General features: G+C 47.9%; 3 protein-coding genes across 5 annotated transcripts; 2 read left to right on the forward strand and 1 right to left on the reverse strand.

Moving 5' to 3' along the window:
- Positions 1-4: 4 nt before the first annotated feature.
- Positions 5-3,428, forward strand: glod5 (glyoxalase domain containing 5). 2 transcript variants are annotated; one of them, XM_088925146.1, is made up of 4 exons: positions 5-146; positions 1,412-1,573; positions 2,766-2,921; positions 3,238-3,428. In XM_088925146.1, the coding sequence occupies exons 1-4, from the start codon at positions 87-89 to the stop codon at positions 3,385-3,387; spliced, it is 528 nt and encodes a 175-aa protein (XP_088781272.1). In that variant the 5' UTR covers positions 5-86; the 3' UTR covers positions 3,388-3,428. The 2 variants fall into 2 exon arrangements, with proteins under 2 accessions (XP_088781272.1, XP_088781271.1); XM_088925145.1 differs by lacking the exon at positions 5-146 and having other exon boundaries at positions 849-1,573.
- A 7,739-nt stretch (positions 3,429-11,167) lies between these two features.
- irg1l (immunoresponsive gene 1, like) lies at positions 11,168-16,085 on the reverse strand. The gene is made up of 6 exons (XM_088925421.1): positions 15,826-16,085; positions 15,081-15,135; positions 14,215-14,402; positions 13,821-13,913; positions 13,506-13,711; positions 11,168-12,677 (listed from the first exon to the last, which is right to left on the reverse strand). The coding sequence occupies exons 1-6, from the start codon at positions 15,841-15,843 to the stop codon at positions 11,750-11,752; spliced, it is 1,488 nt and encodes a 495-aa protein (XP_088781547.1). The 5' UTR covers positions 15,844-16,085; the 3' UTR covers positions 11,168-11,749.
- Positions 16,086-18,186: 2,101 nt separating this feature from the next.
- Positions 18,187-23,751, forward strand: LOC148828694 (uncharacterized). 2 transcript variants are annotated; one of them, XM_088925641.1, is made up of 10 exons: positions 18,187-18,343; positions 18,683-20,167; positions 20,318-20,410; positions 20,852-20,956; positions 21,219-21,328; positions 21,612-21,806; positions 22,046-22,208; positions 22,480-22,645; positions 22,880-22,974; positions 23,180-23,751. In XM_088925641.1, exons 1-10 carry the CDS (start codon positions 18,187-18,189, stop codon positions 23,263-23,265), a joined length of 2,655 nt encoding a protein of 884 aa, XP_088781767.1. In that variant the 3' UTR covers positions 23,266-23,751. The 2 variants fall into 2 exon arrangements, with proteins under 2 accessions (XP_088781767.1, XP_088781768.1); XM_088925642.1 differs by having other exon boundaries at positions 21,618-21,806.
- Positions 23,752-24,748: the final 997 nt, after the last annotated feature.

The raw sequence follows: 24,748 nt of genomic DNA on the forward strand, positions 1-24,748 counted from the left end.
GTTTTACGGTTCCGCCATAGGTAGTACAATAGCGGGTTTGTAAGTTTGCCCCCTTGTCAAGTTTCAAGTTCTCAGGTGCTAAAGCAATGGTGATTTTAAGACCCCCCTGGTACTCCGCGGTGCAATGGAGACATTTCTGTTACAAGGTAAAGCAGTTAATTGTTTATTTTGGCTTCGCACGGAATAAGAGATCACTTTTCAGCACTAGAAACAACGTCACCGAGCTCTTGTACGTTTAAGGAGTCCGTAACTTCAGTCATGGCCGCGGTTTTCCTTGCCAGAGAGTTACGTAAAGAAGGAAATTAAATCCCATTAAGAGCAGTATCCGGATGGGGAAGATATTGAAGACGCTGAATTTCTGTCCCGAGTTCACGTCAGGTGGTCAAAGGCTGGCAGTGACATCTTTATTATGTTTGTAAGCCACGAGCAGTTAAGCCGAAATAAAATATTCGGGTCGTTTTTATATTTAAATAATTCATTTTTTCCCCTACATGTCATTTTCATACCAGTGAAGTTTGAGTGGGCCGGCACAGTAGCGTGGCGGTGAATCCTGCTGTCTAAACGCTCCTGCGTCCGGGTTTATGACCGGAGCGCTTTCTGTGTGGAGTTTACATGTTCTCCCCGCGTCTGTGTTTTTTTTTTGCCAAAGTTTCTGGATTACCCTCGCCTTCTTAAGACACACCAGATAGGTTAAAAAAATCGGTGAATTTATTGTGCTTTAGAGTTTGTTCCCGTGCGTTTTACAGTTCGGGGGCACTGCAAACAGCTGATTAGTTTCCTTTAGTCATTCGACCCAGGGAGACGAATCGAGCATCGAGCTCAGTGACCGACACGGGAAATGATTGTCAGATCGTAACACATAGACCTTGATGTGTGTAGATTGGAGGGCTGTTTTACACATGTTTTTGCAGGTTATTTCAGAGCGCTGTTTCGATTCGACTTTATATATTGCCGGAGTTATACCAGGCTGTTGTTATTACTAAAACTACTGGTTGCGGCTACTCAAGTAGGAATACCTAATCGTATTCCCTAAAAGATCAACCTGCCCTTTACTGGCGTGCCCGCTGGAATAGAATCAGTTTGACCTTTTCCAGGAAGTTGATTTCTGGATTTTGGCTTCATATTTTCTGACAAATTAGATTTAATATAAGTTTTTTTTAGCATCTGGCATTGATTCAGCTAAAATCGTTCAGTTTTTAAAATGAAACTACATTAAGTTTACATTAACGGGTTTACAAGTTATTAACTGAATGAGTGAATATTTGTTAGTAACTGTCCACACGCAGATGGTTGGCTCGTTTGTATGAGCCCTAGGAGCCACAGTCTTGGGCTTCAGAGCCGCAGAGCAGCAGAGCAGCAAATCGGACTGTCCCGGCTTTGTCCTGATGTAAGATCTACGTCTCTGTCCCAGTTCCTGGCCAGCCGGGTCACAACTCCAGCCAGGCTCTGCAGCTCCATCACATCGCCGATCCAGATCCACAGTCTGGACCATCTGGTGCTGACGGTGAGGAGCGTGCCGGACTCCCTGGCCTTCTACTCCAGGGTGCTGGGCATGGAGATCGTCACCTTCCAGGTACCGGGATAGGGAGCTGCCGCTGGAATAAGCTGATGGTGACTTTGAGCACAACTCGTAGATTGGATTGGTGTAGTACCTCCTACTGTCCACTAGGTGGGGGCAGCAGCACATACAGAGTGTGCCGCAGAGCTTTTTTCCTTTTTTTATCCAATCCACCTAAAACAAATTCCGGCTTTTCCTGCTTGGAACTTGGATCCCCTGCCATTGCCTCGCAGCCGTTTACAGATTCGGTGCCTGTTGATGCCAGGCTTGAAGAATTCTGTAACTCCAGGCATAATAAGTTAGGAGTTTGATCCTGCTAACAAGCTGTAATTTTAGAGAGCTTTACTGTAAAATCAAATTTAACACTCCAGTGAACACTAAACACTCAGTCTTCAGTCTGAGCACATCAGTTGCAGTCAGCGTCCGCTCAAATGATAAAAGCAGTTTAAAAGACCTTTCAGGCTGATGTGAATGTTTTCTGCGAATGTGGGCGCATTATTAAGCTTTAACTCCTTGCCAGCAGTCATATCACAACTGGCACAACTGGCAGCCCACTGAAGCTCAGCAGGTGTGAGCCTGGTCAGTACTTTGATGGGAGACTCCTGTGAAAGCTAAGGTCACTGCTGGAAGAGGTGTTAGTGGGACCTGCAGGGGGCGCTCACCCTGCAGTCTGTGTGGGTCCTAATGCCCCAGTGTAGTGACGGGGACACTATACTGGAAAAAAGCGCCATCCTTCGGATGAGATGTAAAACCGAGGTCCTGACTCTCTGTGGTTGTTGAAAATCCCAAGGCGTTTCTCAAAAAGAGTAGGGGTGTAACCTGGGTGTCCTGGCCAAATTTCCCCCCTGGCCTTTACCGATCATGGCCTCCTAATAATCCCCATCTCTGAACTGGCTTCATCACCACTGGTTCTCCTCCCCACTGAGAGCTAGTGTGTGGGGAGAGTACTGGTGCACTCTGGCTGCTGGCGCATCATCCAAGGGTGGGGCTGCACACTGGTGGTGGTGGAGGGGTGTCCCCAATACCTGTAAAGCGCTTTGAGTGGGGTGCCCTGAAAAGTGCTCTATAAGTGTCAGGTTCTTGTTGTTAACTGCAGATGCACAGTCCTGCAATCCGGAAGAGAAAAAGACACAAATGCAGACCGTAGCGCTGCCCCCTGTGTACTTCTGAGCTGATCGCCCTTTCCCTCTCTCCGGACCTGCCCCAGGGCAATCGGAAGGCCCTGCGCTTCGGGAGCCACAAGCTGAACCTCCACCAGGCAGGGCAGGAGGTTGAGCCCAAAGCCCTGCGCCCCACGCCGGGCTCCGCCGACCTGTGCCTGGTCACTCACACCCCGCTGTCCGCAGTCACGCGGCACCTCCAGGTGAGGGCAGCACTGTGCCGTTTCCTTCATTGTCTCTTCCTTTTAGACCTTTTTAGGGTGAAACCTAAAGCACGGGCCCATGATTTTTCAACACACATATGTCCAGCTGTGTGAGCTGCGGTGAAATTCCCTGGTGCTCTTATCCTGTGTGCTGTTTTTAATTCCTTCTGGTCTTTTAAAGCTGGTGAGGAGGGATTTTACTTCCAGGATACTTCCCCAGTTCTTCATCTCCTGGGGCGTAGGGGAATACTAGATCAGTAACGGACAGTGTTACGGTTGTGAAGCTGCTGTGCTCACCCTGGGTCTGTGTCTCCAGGGCTGCGGGGTGACAGTGGAGCAGGGTCCTGTGATGAGGACAGGCGCCGTGGGCCCCATCACCTCTGTCTACTTCCGGGATCCCGACGGCAACCTGATAGAGGTCAGCAACTATGACAGGCGTGCTGGAGACGCAACAGGGAAACAGTGATCCCCCTGGCTGTTTCATATCTCATTAAATACCTTGATATCTCATGACCCCTTGATTTTGTGTGTTGATTTTTCGATTTTGCACGCTGAAATATGCTACACAGGGTCCACACAGCCTCCTCGTACGGCCAAGCAGTGCAGCCATGGGATCTAGCTGTGTCCTTTGAAGGGTCACCCACTGCTGCAGTTGTGAAGCCCTAACGAGGAGAAGGGTCCTGGGGCTGGTGGGTGGGTGGGGGGGGGCTCCATAACTCATGCTTGCTTCCCTTCCTTACAAGGGGGGAATCTCTACTCCCTCCTCACAGGAAGAGCTGTGCAGTGTGAGCCGTGAGAAAGAAGCTTGCACACATTCCACTCCACTGCAGCGAGGCGCTCACCACCACCATTGTGGGATGACGATTGAGACCAGCAGAAGGGTGGAAGGGACCGGAACGCCTCCGTCCTTCTCCCCTGCCCTGTTTGGGAATTTGCCAGCTGTTGTAGTTCTCTCCCTGACCTGTAGCAGGCGCTCAGTGCTCACGTAACGGGAGGAATGTACGAACACGGATTTGAAACCCAGTACGATAGGATCTGGAGACTGTGCCAGTTTTAGATTAGCTCCGCTTGTTGTCCTCAGAGTAGCCCCTGTTTTGGGTGCTTGCGTGTGTGGCAACAAATAGGCCTTTCTGCAGCTTTCTGAACTGTAAATTGCTTCCGGTCTACAGCCTTTCTGTATTCCGTGAGCAGTACTCAACGAGCCCCAGAGTTTCATAGGTTCATATTTAAGTGCTGTTGGCTAGATGTTACAGTAGTGTCTTCAGAAAAGTGCAAGGCTAGTGGAAATCAGGAAAATATGGAAAATTTTCTGCAACGATATTTTCTGTCTTTTACTTCACAGGTGTCTTTAGGTGAATTACATTTTATTTTTTTTCAGATGTTAAAAAATTGTTTCTCCACATTACTTACCCACAGTATTGTGACCAGCAGTGTTCAGGAACTTATCAGGAATAGTGTGACTTACCGTACTAACTGCGTGTTGTTAATGACACCCACTGTTGACTTACCACACAGTCTTTAACAGGAAGAAAGAAATTAAAGCCTTTCAAGCCATTTTATTGTACATTCTTTTATTTGTTTTATCATTGATTCCTTATGCACAAACTGGCACACATATATGTTTCTAATTGATTTTTTGAATCTTTAATAAATGCTTTGTTTCTGCATAATTACATCAGTAAATGAAGCTTAATGGTGTGTAATGCTTTGTCAGCCTTTTCATCTTTTCTTTACAGATTCATGTTCTTAAAATGAATAAACCCTGGACTTTATTTCTCATAATTAAACAATGCTTAACAATTGCTATTTAACTTAGACTCAGTAACCAAATCTCAACTCACTGTAGATCCATCTCAGAAGCATCTTGTGTTGAGATTGTACAAAGAATCAGTCACAGCAAAATACTTCATTGCAGTCTCACTTTTTAATTTTATTTCAGTTTAAATTAATTCAGTGCTGTGCTCCTTGAATGCCAGGCACATCATGACACAAATAGGCACAGATGACCGCACATTCCTCCTCTTCTTTTTAAAGCAAATTATATCAAACACGACTACACTTCTGTCTTTTTAGCCACCTTAAATGCCACATCCTTGCAATAAAAGAAGAAATGCTTGCTACTGGTCGACCAATATGCCTAGATGCTCCATTTGAAAAGTAAAGATTTGACTTGGCAGTGCAACGTGTTGCCATTACCTATCTGTAATGCGGGGCCTTCATTGTCCTTCCAATGTAGGGAGAAGGCACTGCTATCAGTTACCAGAAACCCATCTGCAGCAGATCCTTTGAGGACCTGCACACATACAAAACCTCTACTTAGTGTGGGAAAGTGTGGAAGTAGGCTGAGGGCTGCCCAGCCCTAGTATGGTCCTTATCCTACCTGCCTTTCCATATCCGTTGAATCTGCACCTTTTCCTATTCTGCCGGCCGATCCTGTTTGGCCAGGAGCACTTCATCTAACCGCCAGATTAAACCTGCAGTTTGCCACCCCAGGAAGAGCCTTTACCTGATCTATCCTATCCCAGATATACAACATCTGCTGTGTTAAACTCTTTTTATAGAAAGAAATTGGCTTGCAGATATCTGAAGACGATTGCACTAAAAACCTCAATGCAAAACCTTATTGAGCTCTTTCTCTTGGTCTCTGGAGCGTACCTATCCCACCCTCTCTAGCAGCCCAGTCCAGTATTAACACTCAAGATCCTGCAGTTCCGTTACACCTATCCATGTAGATCTAAAGAGGAATTCTTTGGATTTCATCCTTCAAAACTTCAAGTAAAAAGTCAAAATAGCTCTCCTCAGAAGCAGATAAATCCGTCAAAATTTGGAAAAAGCAGAACCGAGACAGCTAGTGTAGCTCAGTCATGTTTGTTAGACAAGCAAGACTGGATGAAATTCTCTTCTTTCATCCAGATGAAAGTTAGGTTTTCCTCTGGGGGTCCCAGGTAGAAGAGCTAATAGCCAGCTGGCCTCCTTCAAGATGGGCTGAATGGCTCCTCTCATCGGTCACCTCTCTTGTGATTCCAGATGATTTGAGTGCCTATTAATTTCAAGCAGTGTGCTCTGACTAACACATTGACCTGTGCTGGAAGTGGGCAGCAATCATTAACTATATCTGCTGGAGAAATCTGAGATTGTTTTTGTTACAATGCTGATGCCTAATCAGGATTATTTAGTTAGCAAAGTTTAATATTACATCCTTTGTCCTGTAAGTCAGCACTGATGGAAAACCACGTCAACTTTGTTACTGGCACGGGGATAAAAAAAATTATTTAAACACAACTGTTTGTTTCTTTCAGGGAGCACTGAATACCTTAATTTCCTCCTTCCTCCTGCATTGTAACAGAATTAAGTAAAGCATTGTTTTTTTAATTCAAGGAAGATAAATATAGCATTGCACTTTACTTGGTAGCTTCCCTCTAGTGGGTTTAAGATTCCAACCACTGTGTTCTTTTGCAGTTTCCAGCAGCTGAAACTTGAGTTGCCTCAATCGCTTATGCAACAACAATTGTTTGACTGACAGGCTAAAAGGAAGGTAGAAAATTCCTCTGATTCACTACTGTTGTAGTGTTTCATAGCCGTTCAGGGACGCCAAATATGTAATGTAGTGGCTCTCTGAAGGCACCAGTTCTGTAGGGTTTGGGCATTTACTGAGACAATTATTAATTGTAGCAGTAAACCACAAAGTTGATTCTTTTGATGGCTTTAGAATCCAACCATGCGACATAACTCAAACAACGCACACACACACAGGTACTAATACACGAGGATACATTTATTAATACATAGAATATGCATGTAAACCTAACAGATCTTATCGAGAGGGTTATCAGAATACAAAAGGTATATATTCAATCAGTTACGAAGTGTTACACATATCAAGAGGACATACGTTCAGTATATCATTCATTTAGACCGTTTCATAAATGAACTTGGTTATAACTTCTACATTAGATACTTGAAACAAGTACATAACTCTTAGGAATTAAATTGGTATCAACTGGTTGGGATAACAATTGAATTCTCGAGCTGTAATGCATTGAAGTTGAATACTCATCCAATCTCTGGGGATTCAGATCTCCTGCGGGCACAAAGAAACAGTTGCAGGCTGTTGCTGTCCAATCCGCGCTCTCTGGCTCCGTGCCAGGCTGTGCTGTGCGGCTTGCGACGGTGCGCTGCTGATGCTCACTGACCGGCTAGTTAGTGTTGGCTTTAACTAGCAAAGTTTGTGCACAGGAGAAAAGATGACTGTGGATCCCAGCAAGTCAGGAAGAGGACCGGTTCGTTCCTGGTGAAGAGCTAGTTCTGAATAGTGATTCAGCTGTCCACAGTTCCGACCTGTTCACGAGGCCTGCTGCTGGTTACTCTCTGGCAACCTCCACTCTAGACTCTTAGAACAAAGGAAAGTTCTGGCACTCGGACACACTGGCCGTTCCGTGGTTGTCCGGGCTGAGTCTCAGGATGGTCAGGAGGCGCGCTGCGAGAATGTCCTGCCCTTGGGAGCCTTCTGCTCCTGGGCCGTCCTGCCCTGGAATTCTCCTTTGAATTCCCTTTAGAACAGTCCACAGAATCCTCTCCAGAATCTTACTGAATCTCCCGAATCTGAATCTTGTTGAATCTCTCAGGCTCTCTGTGTTGCCTGTTTTTACCTGGAGGAACTTCAGCTCATTGATTGGCTGAAAGTACCATGGGCATCAGAGTCCCACGTGGGTTACTCAGCCCTACCAGTCCCTGATTGGTTGATCAAGGTGAGATATGAGTCACTTAGTCCTGACACTTAGTAATGCAGTCCAGATGTCCATCCGGCACTCCCTAGACTGATAGGCGCCAGTGGATGACCATTGATCATGATAGCCAGACTTAGCTAAATGCATCCCCCTTTGGGAGCTGTCCTAGGAAACCTTAAATCACCCTGCACTAATGGTCTCTCTGTGGCTGCACCACAGAGATGAACAGAGAAATGGGGCCTCATTTGGGAAGCTCAGAAACACTTAATTCTGCCTTATTATTAAGCCTCGCCGCTACACTGTTCAAGTGTTGTTATATAACTCCTTACACGGGAAGTGCTTGGAAGGCTTGTTTTTCTTAATACATCATTCAAGAGGCATTCCTGGTATTAGGATGTAGGTCCGTGACACCTGAGATTTATGGGAACTGAATTTTACAGTAACAGCAATAGAAATGTCCAAGATTCTACTGGAAAGACTTCTAGGGGAAAGTAAATTGGTCCGTGACCCCGCGCTGACCCCTGCCCTGTTGACAGAGCGAAAGAAGTTGGGCCAGGGGGACATGAGGACAGTTCCGCAAGGGGAACACAGAACAGGTCCTTCCTCACGCAGAGCAGTGTGGTCAGCACTGAAGCAGAAAGGAGGGGGCCTGGCGAGTCTGGAGGTTCTCCTGGCGTGCGAAGAGGATGTCTCACAACGTCATTGTCTTTTTATTTTGAATCCCGTCTTTACGTTTTTTCTGCCTGCTGGTGGGCCAGCCTAAATTTGCAGGACAGTGGCTCAGTGTTTCAGGGGAGCCCCACCTGTTTTTGTAGCGACCCGCTAGAACAGCAGCCTTCCTGTCAGTACTTTTGGGGGGGGCACTAGGCGTAGGACCTGTCCTCCACACCCCCATCAGAGCAGCTGGGGCCTGCACTTACCCAGGGTATTGTAAAATACAAAAACACGCGTGCGACATTCTGCACAGAACTTTTTCCTTCACAAAACCACAGACGTAGGAGGTTCCAATTTCCACATTTCCAGGACATATTTTTAGCTTTCAGTGGTCCTGGTGTTTGGAAGGGACAAAAAAGAACTTTCTTTATTCAAGTTTCATTTTTTTTTGGCCTCGTGCATTTCAGACTCTTGCATCAGAAGAGTCAGATTAAAATTCACAGGGCCGAAGAATGGGAGTATTGCCAAAGCAATAACTGAAAGACATTTACTGACATTATAGTTATTAATAATAATTTTTGCTCTTTGTTACATGATCAAGTACTGGTCTGCAATTGTTTCATTCACTGAAGCAAATCATTAAGAGGAGAGAAGTGACACAGATTGTCTTTTGTGTTTCTTATTTGTACAAAATATGTTTTCAAAGGTGGCATCATTGTGGTGAGTGAGTATTTGTGTGTCCATGTATGTGAGTGTATGTGTATTCTTGTGTGTGAGTGTCCATGTGTGTGTGAGAATGTATGTAGGTGTGCAAGTGTGTGTATGTGAGTGGGGGTGTTTGTGTCCATGTGTGTGTTTGTGTGTCCACGTGGGTGAGTGTGAGTGTCCATGTGTGTTTTCTCCTTATCTAACACACCACAAACAGGGCATGACCTGGTCAATAGTTCGGCTGTGTTCTAACTAAAGTATTGAAGGTTTGAAACTATGACGAGTTTATTTGGCTCCACTCGCTTGGTGAGGACCCTGCTCTCCTCACGAGGAATGAGCCAGGGAGCAGCTGCTTGGGTGAAGATGGCTGGGAGGGAGGCGAGGGAGAGCAAGAGAGAAGCTCAAAGGGGGTGAGACACCTGTGTAGGAGGGCTGAAGTGAGAAACATGGACTCTTCCTGACTCCGGTGTGGAGAACCTGGTGTGGAAAAACACCATGAGCTTGACGGCAGGATCTCGGAGCCCAGGCGGGCCGAAGAGACAGGCACGAAGCCAAGCGCCTCTTCCACCAGCATCCAGAACAACCTGTCTGTTTCTCTTTTGTGCTTGTCGAAGTGGGAACCTTATGCCAAGGAGCCTTTATTTTTACATCTGTTCCAGGCAGTAAATATGTTTTCTTCCCCTCCTGCTGGTCACCAGAGCTCCTTTTTGTGTCCCTCTGGCCCGGCTGACCAAGGAGAGAGAAGAGGCCCGCCCTCACTGCCCTGCCAGCCTGACCACAGCCCGGCTGTTGACCATTCCTGAAGACACCCGTTCAAGCCTGCTTCTGAACAAGGGGGATATTTTTTGACCCAGACAGCATAAAGTCAGATTGTGTTCTCCCTCTCTTTTAAACACAGCACTTTCTGCCATCTTTTCCAGGCATTCAGAAAGAGCCCATCAGGGGTCAGGCTCATCAGTTGTTACACTGTTTTTCTTGTTGATCCTTATTAAAGCACAGAGTTGTTTTCTGGACAGGAAATCCTGACTACTAGCGAGTCAATGTGTATTTAAGTAGAAAAATACAGGCAGCTCTTTAAGGCTTTCCAGGCACGTGTACTACCCACTTCTCTTAACAGAGTGAAGTAAGGTGAGACTAGAATCATGCCTCCTAAATTTGAAGCTATAAGCAATACTCCAATACGCCAAAATCATTAATCCTGCTTACAATATAGCTGTAACATTAAAGTCTGGAGTCAATGGAAAATCTCAATCTAACCCTAGCTCAAATTCATCTCTGCACCCTTCTGAAAGTGTTGAACGCAAATATTTTAGCAATAAACCAACTGGAAGAAAAGCCAATCATATGCCTTTTTAACCTGTGACATGAATTTTTCCATTTTAACATTGTTTTTGTGTTCGATGTGTATGCAACTAAAACTACAGCTGAACAAGTAATAGGTTTATTCCATGCTGAAAAGAGAAGAAAGCAAACACGTTCTGGCTGTGGAGCCTTCTTCAGGTGACGCAGCTACCCACCTGAACTAAAACTACAGATTGTGTTTATATAGCATCTGATGTGCTAATGTTTAAGGGTTACTAGTCTGATTAAAGCTGGACTCGATCATTGAGGTTGTGATATAAAGAGGTAAGAAGGTTTGAGAAGTAGATTTTGTTTAAATCCAAGGTATCTAATGCACTCTTTAGGCCTAATAGCATATCAACAGCAAACATCTAAAAAAAAGTTATTGCTCAACATGGTAAGCCACTGCATTGGTGCTGAACACCACAAGAGGAGGTGTTTGCATAACTATTTAAATGCAGGGCTCAAAACTATGTGTAGTTTAATGAGTACACAGTAGGGTACAAGTTGCTGCTAGTAACTAATCCAAAATCCTAGTTCGTTCACCTGAGCATGACTGGGCACCTTCCTTCAAACACCCACACACCTTTGTGTAAAGTAGCCTCCTCTGGCTTTCTGTTTTAAAATGCACTTTCTTTCAGTTCCAGGCTGTGTACTTAGCAGAGGACTTTGACAATATTTTTGAGTATTGTGAACACTTGAACTAAATAAACTGCACTTTTTTTTAACAGCTACAGTCCTCTAACTACAGGCACTATATGCAAGTATGCAGGAATCTCAACGTCTGTCAGAACTGAAACACACAGGCAGCAGAGCTTATTTCATCTTATTTATTTGTCAGAGCAAAAATTCTTATTGCCCATTTTTACATCACATAAAGGTCATAATCAAAAGCCAAAAAATAAATTATTATTAATTCGTGTACATGAAAAGTAGCAATAAATTAACAGCAAACCCTGATTTTTTTTTCTCCAGCATTTACAGAATTGGTCTTCTGCAGCCAGCAGCTGACAAGTCCAGCGGGCTAGTTTGGATCAGAACGGCACCGGGCATGCCGAGACCTTCTCATCACCGCAGGACAGGTGGGCCCTGGGACAGGAGCCCCTCGCTCACCTTCGGCATGCAGCATTCATTCACACACATCTCCCGGCACGCGTGCATTCAAAAAAAGCCCTCGACAGAAAGTACAGTAATCGGTTTTAAAAAATGACTATTTAACTATTAAGAGATTCCCACACAAGAACGCAAGAGCAGCTCACTCTTCCGAGAATGTCCGATGCATGAGCGCCCCAGATCCGTGCACACGTCCCGAAGCAAAGCGCGGAAGAGGATGGATAGACGGTAAATCTGGGAAGAGAGCTTAAAACCAACATGCTGGCGGGGGTCCCGGGCCGCGGCTCAGTGCAGCTGCTCCAGCAGGGGGCGGCAGTCCCCCAGCCTGTCCAGCCCCTCCACCGTCTCGATCAGCGCCTCCACCTTCTCCCCGGGCAGCACGGCGCCGGCGTTGTGCCGGAACTTCCCGTGCAGGGCCTCGGCGCTCAGCGGGTTGCGCCAGTGCCCGTAGAAGGTGTTGCAGCGGCCCCGCAGCTCCTCCCCGCCGGCCAGCGTGACCCGCACCTCCCCGTACATGCGGTCAAAGTTGGCGGGGTTGTCCTCCGGGTGCTCCACTCGCACCCGGGCCAGCAGGGCCTGCAGCTCGGGGCGGCGGCGGGCGGCGGGGAGGAAGGAGCGCACCGTCACCTCCCCGTCCAGCAGGGCCGTGCAGGCGCTGAACTGGAAAGAGTGGCGGGCCTGGTGCTCGGACTCCGGGAAGGGCCGGTTGATGTACTTGGAGCGGGGCACGCGGAGCAGGATGTCCCGGATCAGGCCCGGGGAGAAGGAGCCGCCGCGGGCGCCGGGCAGCTGCTCGTGCACCACGGCCGCCGCGTCCGCCACCCAGTGCATGCCCAGGTGGGCCGGGAACCGCTTGAAGGCCACGTCCTGCTCCTCCAGCAGGAAGCGCGGCTCGGCCTCCTCCGGCGAGGGCAGCGGCCGGGCCGCGTAGTCCTCGTAGAAGGCGCTGAAGCCCGCCACCCCCGGCACGGCGTCCAGCACCAGCGGGCTGGCCTCCAGCCCGCGAGAGGCCAGCAGCGCCGCCTCCAGGCCCAGCCGCGCCGCGTTGCCGATGTGCAGGGGCTTGGTCTCCGTGGCAGCGTTGGCCATGGGGGCGCCCGCCAGCGAGGCGGCGATGGCGAGGGCGTGGGCGCACTGGGTGCGCTCCAGGGCCAGGAGCCGGGCGCAGGCGGCAGCGCTGCCCATGGTGCCCACCACGCTGGGGGGGTGGAACCTGCAGAAGGAGAGGGGAGAGGGGCGTCAGAGCGGCCAGTATTCACCATGAGAAGGCTGCCAGTTGTTCTGCAGGAGGAAAATCACAGCTGTAGTGTTAAAAACAAATCTTAATATTAGTCCATACTGGCTCTGTACGCTGGCATTGGGAAGGAATTCTGGGACACATTATAATGCGTCTTGATTTCTCCTTAATGAGAAATCACTTGCATGACGTGAAGCATCCGATGAATAACATCCTCATTGCATGCAAATATGGCTCATTGCATTTTTCATTTTAGCAAGTTTCTTGAAGGAATAATAGGACTTCAAGCTCTGGTTCTTTCCTCATGAAAAGACACGTTTGAACCTTGTTATGTGGGCCAGGTTAACACCACAGTCTGCATCAAATCGCCATGAGAGAAAAGAAACCACTCACTGGCTGGTGAGTGAGTAGATGTCTTTTTCATGCATTTATAAAGGAAGATGTGAAAATAGCCCTTTATTTATTTATTTTTTGACAGTACCAAACCAAAACACAGAATGTTCTTTAATGGGCCAGTTCACCCAATAAACCATCCTTCATTATCCAAGAAATAATTGTGCGTTATTTTTACCTGCGCTGGCTAAAACTAATAGAGAGTGTTTCTGCTGATAGAGCCATCACTTTCTGCTCTACAACAAGATGAGATAACTATCCCTGTTTCCTTCTCTACACGGATTAAATGCTGTTTCCATTCCCATGTTGGCACTAGACACCCATTAACCCAGCAGCTGCTGGGGTTAGGCCAGAGGGAAGACTTTGAGCCGAGACGGATCGGGCTCGAGAGAAGGTGGGCTGGAGTCTCACCTCTTGGGGATGTTGTGCGCCTCATTGGAGAACCTCATCAGCCTGCCCTGGACCTCGATGCCCACGTTGAACGCCAACAGGAAATCCAGCCCTCTGGGCTTGCTGTTGCTAGGCAACATGTCACTGATAGCCAGGAGGGCAGGAAGGACCGCCCCCGAGGGATGAGTGGCAGGGTGCCAGGTGTCATCGAAGTCCATGGAGTGGACCTGGAGTAGCAGGCGAGAGAAAGGCTGAGTAACGAGAAGAGGAGCATTCCTCTGTCCATCTGTCTCCGAGCTCATCACAGAAAGCAGGCACGCCAGAGAGCCCCCTTACCGCCACGCCATTGACGAAGGCCGCCAGCGTTGGGGAGAGCCTGGTCTGGCTGCGGCCGTAGACGGAGCTGATGTCATCGGGGGCGTACATGTGCTGGAAAGACAGGAAGCAGTCGGTCACATGTCCAGCACTAACTCCACCAGCAAACTTTCACGCCTTAGGGCCACATCCCCACTGGACACTGACCAGAGCCCCATTTTGCTAGTGGGATTTTAAATAAGGACTGAAGCAATGGCCTGTACTGTATGAAAGGTAATCAAAGCGTCAATCACGTTTACCGAAAGGCATGACCATGCTTTATTATGAGATCGGCGCCAAGGCGATCAGGAGAGCTGAAGTGAAGGAGCGTGCCCTGATCAGCGGCCGTTCTGTGCCCCTCGTGCGGCCCGCTCACCTGGCAGTGCTGCAGCGCCAGCTCAAACACCTGGGTGGTGCTGCCCAGCAGCCCCACGCCCAGGCTATCCAGCACCATCCTCTTGCTGCGCCTCAGCACCGTCTGCGTCAGCTGCTCCGGCTGCACGGCCTGGATGAAGCCGCCGAAGCTGGCCGTCACCGTCTCCTCTGGGGCAGGCCTCTCCGCCACTGCAGGACAAACAAAACACACGGGGCTGACACCCGGCTCGCCCGCCTACTGCGGCCGCTCGGAGAGAGTGGAGGCTGAAAACCTGAAGAGAGAAGAGACTGGCTTTTCCAGACAAGGTATCTAAAGAAGACCTACAGCCCTGCATTAAGGCTTTTATGAGCAGCTGACCAGTCCTGAGGTGACATACTCTTTACCGGCCAGATGCAGTTAAGGACCTATATTCCAGGCAATACTATATATTTGATTTTTTTTCCCCCCCCTAAAGAGGCTTTCATTGCCTTCATTTATGCAGAACCCTGACCGTGCTCAAGGGTGCACCAGCACTCTCTTATGTGAGATTTGAACCTGCAACCTTCCAGTTACAAGTCCAGAACTCTGACCGCTGCTCCACACTGCCTCAGCTGAAACTGGTCTTGAACCCGCAGGACCCATCACTAAGTATTAGATGGCGAGAGCGCATCCGCACGGAACTTGCAACATGCAGAAACCCGCTGGGGCAGTGAAGCCTGTGCAGCGACAGAACATACAGCTCCTACCTAATTAATCCCTTAAAACTGGTAAAAGGGTAAAAACAGGAAAAGGGCAAAGCCTGGGAATATAGAATTGACTTGATCGGTTTTCACTGCTGGTCTAGTAAATGAAGAGACAGATTTTGGAGAAATGTACAGTCTCTTTACCTTCCAGGGCAGGTTTGTGAAGCTGTCGGATGGCACAAACACGTCTTGACGTTCTCTGCAAAAAAAAAACCCAATAAGATTTAACTTTTGATATGCCAGAGGAAAGTGACGGTTTGATCAAACCAACCACTAGGGGTCCTGCAGGTGTCTGGTAAAGCGAAGACTACCCGTGCATACTGTAAAGTAGGACAAAATATTTTTACAAGACCCTTCAGTGGTTAAATAAAGGCAAGAACTTTCAGAAGATACACACTGAAAAAAAAAATTACAGTTCATACCACTTTTTTTCTAATTCAGTTTTAAAAGTTGTTTGACCTGCTCTGGTGCTGAAAGAAAGCAACTTGTTCAGTTTGCCGACAAGAAATTCAGGCACAGAAGAAACTCAGACAGGAGAGCCAGCATGATGAACACAACCGTTAATGCTGCAGTGACAAGTCTTTAAGCCATGTTATACTTTCTAGTAAAACCTTGGTAAAGTAAAAAAAAAAATAGCACAGCCTTAAAGAGACATGCTAAAAGCAAAACCTGACCAAAATAATTTAACTGCAGTTTCGGGAGACATTCTGGCAAGACATACTCTGTACATTTTCACAAAACACTGAAGAAAAGGATTTTTTTTAAAAAAAAGTCACAAAACACTTAAACAGACACTTTCACCAAAGCAGAACGTCACAGTATGCCTCCATTTCACCAGCGGTGGTTAAAGTCTCAAGGAGCGGCAGTCCCTCCTGGGTGCTGTGCTTACCTGCAGTGTGGAGAGCATGGTGTCGGCTGTGCTGGCAGGATCTTCAGGAGTCTCTCTGAGCCTTGGTGTTGCTGTGAGGAGCAGCTGTTAATCAGGTGAGGCTCTGCTGACTGCTTATATACACACTGACCCTCGGCAGACAACAATACACCCCATTCTAAGGGGGTGGGTTGGGCTGGGGCTTCCAAAATACACCCCTTGCCCCCCCCCACCCAAACAGGTATTTTGTGCCAGTATTCAGGAGGGGATTTCTCCGAATCTGAAAAGGAAGTATTATATAAGAAGGTGGGGGGCCTGTGATATCATTTCTGTTATCAATGCAGGGTGGAGGAAACAAGAAAAGCAGGGAATGTACAGACTCCTCCTGCTCCCCCTCCTCCATTTATAAAGAATATACTTACACCACCCTCAGCCTGCTCACAATTTTGGGAACGGAGCCTTCTGGACAGGTAAATACCATTCTTCTCCTATATCTCCATAGCCTCTGTAGTGTTTTAACTTCCAGCGTGTGCTATTTTATCAGAGGTCTCAGTCTAGAAGAACACAGCACGTTACATTATTCTGAGTAACAGGTCATGCTTGGTAAAGTACTACATACTTTTTATGATCAGAACTTCCCATCTCTTTGTGTTAGGAGGTATGGAGAGATTTGAAAGCTCGATTTCTAACCTACAAAACAGGTCGAGCACAGCATTCCCACGCGAGTGCCAGGGACCCGGGTGTCCGCAGGTCACGGCAGGTGCTCTGTATGGATGCCACCAGCCGCTTAACTCCGTAGTTGCCAGCGTGCGCCGCATCCCCGGGAGCAAATAAAGGCTCGGACCTGCTGCCTGCTGGAAAAGGAACATTGCAGCCGGTATTGGAGGCAGATTTGTTCCTTAAAGATAGTCCGGGCCCAGTCTCGGCTTTCGGAGAAAAGTCAGGCTTTCGCCTCGAAGGTGCGAGAAACAGGGAGCGCGCAGACCTGACTGATAAAACCACTCTGCGCTCTGAACCGCGGGAACATTACAGATACAGCAGTATGTAGTTTCAGACAGGAGTACTGACGCTCATTGTCACCAATTTCCCCCAGCCCGTCATCTGCAATAACTAAATGCGATGTGTTGTGCTACTGTATACTACTGTATCCGCTGAGGTTAATGGATGCGTATTTACAGACGTCCCCCGTCTTAATTAACTTTCTTCCCAAGATCGCCGAGTTTTCGATCGTTTCGGAAGCCGTGCAATTGTTATAGCTAACTTCTGTATAGTCCACCAAGCAGTACGTCTTAAGTTTAATGGTAAATAATTAGTGGTCATTAGGAACCGAGTGACCGCTGGATATATTTTGAGCTTTGTAATATCAATACTACACTCTACACTCTTAATCGACATGAGTTACCAGCTACGGTGTCTTATTCCAGTATCCAGCTGTTTCTGAGCTCAAGTTTAAATAGTAACAGCGTGGGTCTGTGTCCGGGCATCTTCAGCTGTTGACACAGTCCGAGGGCAATCCGTAGAGCCCGGTCCTTTGCAGTTTTGGAGACCGGTGGTAATCTTAGACGCGTTGTATTTTACACATCTGATCACAATCCAGGCCGTGCGTCACGTTCACTCGTGAAGTCTGGCGGACATCGTCACACAAGCCGCTCCGTATCATCACATACCAAAAAAAAAACCTCTTCAGTGTGATCAGAGTAATGAATACTAACGCAACGATATAGTGAACTGTAACACCGACAAAGTTTTACCAGTCGAAATAAAGTCTTGAATATGCAATGTGCATTATTAAATAATAAATAAATGATGCTTCGAATTAAAGCTGCACAGAATTATTCAGAAGGAGGTGTAACCGCTGACGGGACAGGTGCGATCTAAACGGCGGTAGGAAGAGAGACAGTTCTCCAGGGGCCCCGCAGAGGGCGCTGTGAGCCCTGTATTCCAGAAGTCGCTATTTTAGTGGAGCGCGCGTAATCGCAATTTACCGCTTTTCTCTAGGTCAATAAATGTATCGGTAAATTAACAACAACAACAACAACAACAACAAAAACCTTTGAGCTAAACATTTTCCCCGTCCTAATTAAAATGTGTCCCTTAAACTATGGCCAATTCACAACTTTAGATGGCAACGTGATTAAATAAAAATCAAAAGGCGATTTTGTTTTGTTGTTTAGAGTCGGTGCCGTAGGTTTTGGCTTTGCCCGCAGACAGGTGAATGAGAAAAATACAGATCTATTCTGTTGAGACAGTGCAATTAATCCACAAAGTGGAGCTCGGTATCACGAAACTAGTGCATATAAAGCCAGGAAAACTTGCGACTTGACCGTGAATCCTGCTCTCTGGTTTCTCCCAGGGACAGATACTGCACACACAACAGGCCACATGGCGACTACAGACGGCTTCGCTGCTGTGTTCTACGGGGAGCCCGGTGTCTTGGGACTCCTGGCGAATGGAATCAGCGCTTTCCTCGTCCTTCTGCAGAACTTCCACGGAGCGCACACTGGCGTCCCGGCTGTGGGCGTGGAGAACATCCTAGCTGGTAAACACCGCGTCCCGAGCCGCCGCTTGCGTGAATACTGCTGGTTCTGTGTCTGTGTTGGCTTTTTCATTGCTGTATCTCAAAAAAGATTTCAAAATTATGCCTGGCCTTCAGAATTGTATTTTTAGTGTCTCGTGTTGTTTTTTTATGCACCTTTAGTTTACTCCTGTAATTTATGGGTCATCTCAACAAAACATTTAAAACGTTCAACATTTCTGTGCTACACAGCTGAGCTGCATGCTCCCTTGATGTTGTTACTTTAAAACCGGAGGAATTATTGCAATGGAGTAATCTCTGACCCCTGTGACCCCTGACCTCTGACCCATGTCATTTCCGCAGGTGTTCACCTGATCGTGATAGGAGGCGTAACTCAGCTGCTGGCTGGCCTGCTGTCCTTTCGCAAGTATGACCACTTGAGTGGAACATCCTTCATTGCCTACGCTGCTCTCTGGACCAGCTATGGCGCTACCAGGATCGTTCTGGGTGCCAACCCCCCGCTGAGCGACCTGAAAGCTAACAGCTCAAATGGCAGCCTTGGCCTGAATCCCAACACTTCAGTCGCCTTGCTGAGTAATTCCAGCTTGGCTGCTCCTGCCATCCAGGAATCCGCCGTCTCCGGGCTGGTCCCCTACATCTTCATCTCCTTCATCCTGGCCTTCTGCTCCGCCACGGTCAACTACATCATGCCCTTCGTGTTTGGCGCCATCACCTTCACGCTGGTGTTCGAGGCCGTGGGGCTGGTGGGGCGCTGGGCGCTGGTGGTGTCGGGCGTCCTGGAGCTGGTCATCCTGGTGTGTGGGCTCTATGGGGCCACCGCCCTGCTGCTGAAGGGCATATTGCAGCGCAATGTCCTCAAGGGCTTCGGCAACCCACTCTTCAATGTCCTCCTGCTCGGCACGGCCAACAAGAGCAGCTCCCAGAGCCTGGGCCAGGAGAAGAAGAAGAACACCAAGTACGCCGAGCCCATGGCCCTGGGCTACATCTCCGATACTGTCTCCCCCTTCATATTCGCCTTCTACTGCTTTGGCTACATGCCCAACTTCTTTGTGGGAGCCATCTGGGTCTCCATCACCTCCTTCGCCCAGCTCTTTTCCAGCTACTACGCCTATCTGCGTCAGGACTGCTACCACACCACCAAGTTTGGGCTGCACTGCTCTTACTGGCTGATGAAGGCGTGGGAGGAGTTTGTGCTGTCCGTGATGGTGGGCAAGGAGGAGGTTGGAGGAGCCAGAGACGGCATGGTCGGGGACTGGTTCTTCCTGGCCGCGGCCATCGTCCTCTGCCTGCTGTCTCTGAACACGGACACCTTGGAGCTGCTTCACAACGCCCTCTTTCTCCTCCTCACTGTCTCCACCATCTCCCAGATCCCACTGCAGAGGTATTACATCTTTTTTGGGGTGGCCTGCTGCCTGTTCCTGGCCCTCTCCCTCTATGCCACCTTCGCCAGGCAAGTCAACAGCATAGCGGAGAAAGCCCTGATCCCGGTGGGGCCACAGCCTCTCTCCACTGACAATCTCCAGAGCGTGCTGAGCGTCCTCAAGAGGTTCTGGGTGAAACCTCAGGATCTTCCACCCAGCTCCGCCTCCCAGCTGCCCGATGCCCTCTTCTTCCTCTGCAACGGGGTGGCGGCCATGTCCGCCATCCACAACAGCGGCCCGGGCGACTCTTTCCTGCACCTCGCCCTCCCCTGGGTACTGATCACAGGAGCCATCATGCAGCTTTATGTGAGCAGGCTGGCGGTCCAGGGAGGCCACCGGTTCGGACCCATCATCCCCATCTCCTATGCCGCCATCTGGGCAACCTGGACCTGGTACCGGTTTGCAGGTAATTTGGCCAGCTAAGCTCAGGTGTTTAATACACCAACAGAATAGAACATACTGACTAGTCCCAGTTCTAGACAATTGCCATTTTCACACAATCTGATACGCCAGTTCCCAGGATCTCACTCCTTGCTCTCTTGTGTGTTTTTGTTAGGTTTTCTGCTTGACATCACTCCAGGTTCAGCTGGGGGATTTACAGCAGGAGCCATTGCGTTCCTTGTGTTGAATGGTTTCCTCATGCTTACTGGTAAGTCAAGTCAAGTTCTTAGGGATTTGGATTTTGGGCCAAATCTTAACAATACTTTCTTTTGGAATTGGTTTCACTTTCCTTTACTGCTTGGGACTAGATTTCACCCAGTGTTGAATTTTTCATGCAATATTTTTGGCTGCAGTATTGGTATTGTTCCCAAGTTTATTTTTTAGAAAGGCAGATGTCTCTGACAATCTATACAGTCTTGGTCCTGAAGGGCTGGTGTGTCTACAGGATTGCTAGATCACTTTAAAGTAGCAGATCAAGTGAACCTAATCATGCCAATAATGAACTATTGGGGTAGTGAAGAGCTCAGATGGTCCTGAAAGACTAGGGATGATCAGAGCCATGTCTCTAAAATGGCGACTTAGGAGATTGATTGCCAGTGATGTAGTAGGGTATACAGGTTCAAGTGCTCTCTTCATTCTCCTTCCACAGCCGGCTACAGGAACCTGGTGCTCCTGGCACTGACTACTGTGATGGAAGTCATCTTGGTCTGTTTCCTCCTCTCCACCTTGGACAGGCTGCCCTACAAACTGGAAAGTAAGACATTCCCCAGCTTTGTGAAATAAGCGCATCAACAGTCCTCTTTCCTTTTCTCATTTGCCATAGTTCGTTGCTGTCAGCAGTTAAATGCAATGTGCTGCAGGTCCACCATACTGTACGTGACGCTTTGAGGAAGAGGAGATGCTCTTGTGAGACCCAACTGATGGGCATCACCCGAGCAGTTCCTTCATTCTAGACGTGCCTCGGAAAGCTGAGAGTGATGTGCCACTCTCCTAACCTCCCTGGGTGTCTCTTGCAGTTGCCATGCTGGCGATATTCTCCATCATCTGCCTCTATGGCATGCTGGCCTCCCTGGCCAACGCCATCTTCCTCAAGGATCTGCTCCCCCTCGGGCCCCCGGTGCTGAAGGTGAGGCCCCCATCCGCCATTGCTTATACACTGCATACACACACTAGCTACCCACAGGTTCTTCTTTTCAGTCTAGAACGCGGTCTTCTAACCTCATGGGATAAATCAGAATTATGTTGGATTCATATTTTAATCTTGATATTGACTTTACTCTATGCGTATGTCCCTTAAAATGAAAACCTGGATTCGGGGCAATGTGAAATTAGGAAGCCTTTCCAGACAGTCATGCCACGTGGCCCAAGCCGAGAACTGCCCACTGACTAATTCAGCTCGTTACACCCAGGCTCAGAAGAAGGAATTGACCGAGAGGCCTCCTCCTCCCTGCCCCATTGCCAACTCTCGACTGACCAGCGGGTTGATAACCATCTCCAAGCTGTTGGACAGCAGTGGCGTATGTGGCATCCCTACTGACACAGTGTATGCCCTGGCCGCCTCCTGCAGACACCCCAAAGCCATAGAGAAGATCTACAACATCAAGGTAAGCACAGGCCCCTTTCTGATTGTAGAAGCAGCCTTCATTCCCTTTGCTTTCCCTTTGTCAAGAGAAACCTCTCGACAAGCTCAGTAGCAAACGTTCCTGCAAGCGAAGCCTTACACTATGTGACTGTACTGCAGTGCATTTTCTAACACGGTGACCTACAGAATCTTGAACAGCTCAAATGAGCTTTCATTTTCACAACTGGTGATCCCTGAGCGTCTGGCACTGCCTCCCAACAGGACCGCCCCGCAGAGAAGCCCATCTGCATCTGCATCTCGAACCTGGAGCAGCTGGCCGCCGTCAAGCCTCCCTTCAGCACCCTGCTGTGGGAGTTCATGAGGAATGTTTACCCAGGGGGCATCAGCTGCATCGTCAAGAAGGGCGAGTGGCTGTCCAGGCTGGGTGAGTGGGGGCTACTGTGATGCGGAGGGATGTTGTGGGAATTCTGGTTAGCATTTTCCACTCATGGTCTACTCTTAGCTCTGAGGTCCTTCACTCCAGTTCTGTGTCTTATTCTCAATGTAAAGCACTGCAGATTCAAAAATGAATCACTTGACACTGGACAAGCATAGCATTTAGGGATCCTCCTAGCCTGCCCCAGGAAAAAGTCTGGCTTGGCTGGCTATCCCAGTCCTTCCCTGTTACTGACAGTCCTCTGTTGGCTCGCTTCCAGGCGTTGGTCCTGCCTATGACCGCGTGGGCACCAAGGACAGCATCATGATCCGGGTGCCTGACCACACGGTGACCGCACACCTGTGTAACATGACTGGCCCCCTCGCCATCACTTCTGCCAACCCCAGTGGAGAGCCGGACAGCACGCACCACGACATGGTCATCACGTGAGTCTCCGTTTGTCCGTAGAGCTCTTCTTTATGGGAATGGGCCAGATTTGAAACCTCCCTGATCTTTGGGAAGGAACTGCTTACTTCCGACGGCAGCTCATATAGAAAGATCTGCCTAAATCCTGCATATAATATATCCTTTGAAATTGATACCATATTACCATTTTATGCCATACTGAGGTGTGTTGCTTTGCCTTGAGTCTAAATCCACTTTTGATTCTTCTCCTCTAGGCGTCTTGGACACAAGCTGAACGGAGTTCTGTGTGATGGAGAATCGAATGAAGTCGTGGCATCCACTGTGGTCAACTGCTTGAAAATCGATGAAGGTACAGTACGTTCTGTTCTTTGACAAACGGCTCTTACTTTCCAGGGCTGCCACCTCTGATCGGACATCACAGAAAAGGCCTCTTTGAGCTCTGTGTGGTCAGTCAGAGTTTGTGAGCCAGCCCCAGCTATACAGAGGGCCCTTGTTTGTAGGCAGCGAACGTGTCCTGTCATAGAGAAAAACCTAACTGTCCTTTTGTGTTTCAGGCATCATCACCATCATCAGAGAAGGCTGTGTTCCGGCTGTCAAAGTCAGGCAGATATTTGAGAAAGTGAAGACCAGTGTGGCATAAACACCAGGCCTCATCCCTTCGAACCTGAAATACTCTCTCAGGAACAGCGTGCTGTGAAACCACGTGGAGGAGCTTTAAACAATGCAGATATTTATTTGTATATTATTATTTCTTATGCACTATACTAATAAGGGGTGGTGAAGCATACTGGGTTAGCTTTTTGACTCATGACTTCTTGGTTGTGGGTTCGAGTCCCCACTGCAGACACTGGTGTTGTAGCCTCGAATGAGGGACTTTACTCCAGTCCACCCAGCTGTGAAAGTGGGGACCAGCCCTACTGGGGTATCATCACTATGATGGACCAGCGTCCCATCCAGAAGAGGGCATCACAATCTCTCTTGCCCAATGAATCCCACCAAAATCAGGAGGAGTTATGGCCTGATGAGTCACTGTAGCTCTAGTATGGACGTCACCAATTACACTAATATTACAAGAGGAAAACTATTAAGCTCATTCCCAGCTGACCCATCAGCTTTGCACACTTTAACTGGCAGCTATAGAGTGAAGTGAATCACTACAATAATGAACTTAGTGTAATTACTTTGTGGAAAATGTGTAATAAAGGGTGAAATGTATGATTGTGTGAGTAGTGACCTACAATTACTTGGGTTATTCCGTGTCAAAACAATAATTTATTTTTTAAATTAAGAACATATTTTTGAAATGTAAAAAAATAGCCATAGGTGGGAATGACTTTTGGGTTTATTTTCACCATTTTTTAAAAGGATTTAAAGATTCTGCAATGTACATAATGAAGGCCTCTTTTACTGTATCTGTTGGTGAACTACAGTATAGTTCTGTTGACTGCAATAAAGTGATTTATCAGACAACACCTTTATCTTTTGATTTTTGGCAAACAATAGCATTTGTATTATAAGATAAGTAGATCTTTTCAGCCCTCCCTGTTGCCAAGAGATCTCAGATAAAGAGACTCCAATGGTATCTCCAGGTGTTCGGAGTGCTGTTACAGTAGCTCTGAAGGCACTATTCCAGCCCAGTGTTGCTCAAATATACTGAACTACACTTGCTTCCTCGAACACATTGGTTCTGCCGATTAGCATGTTTGCTTGTACAGTATCTCTGCACTGGTGGTGTGGTGCGAAATATTATGTCTCTTAGTTTTTAAAATGCAAACTGTTACTGCTGTTTGTGGTGAATAGTGAAATTCATTGTTTGTACAGTATGTTGAAAGCTGAATCAGTTTGTGAGCTAGTGTACAATGCCATTCTGGGTGTAGATGTCCATTTCTTTTCCATTGGAGTCTCATGTTTATAATTCTAATGCATATTGTATTTGAGTACTGAAAACCCAAATAAAATCACCTGAATCAGTAAGCATGCTTTGATCTTTTGCCTTTTTTGCAAATCCAATAAGTGAATGTCTCTCGAAAAGACAGCAGAAACCTTTAAAAGAATGAAAAACACGGTCGCAGGCACTGCAGCCTGCAGTATACAGACAACCTCTCCATTGCAGGGGAAGCTTA

Source organism: Atractosteus spatula, chromosome 9 (genome assembly GCF_055471065.1).
Source record: "Atractosteus spatula isolate fAtrSpa1 chromosome 9, fAtrSpa1.hap1, whole genome shotgun sequence".
Lineage (NCBI taxonomy): Eukaryota > Metazoa > Chordata > Actinopteri > Semionotiformes > Lepisosteidae > Atractosteus > Atractosteus spatula.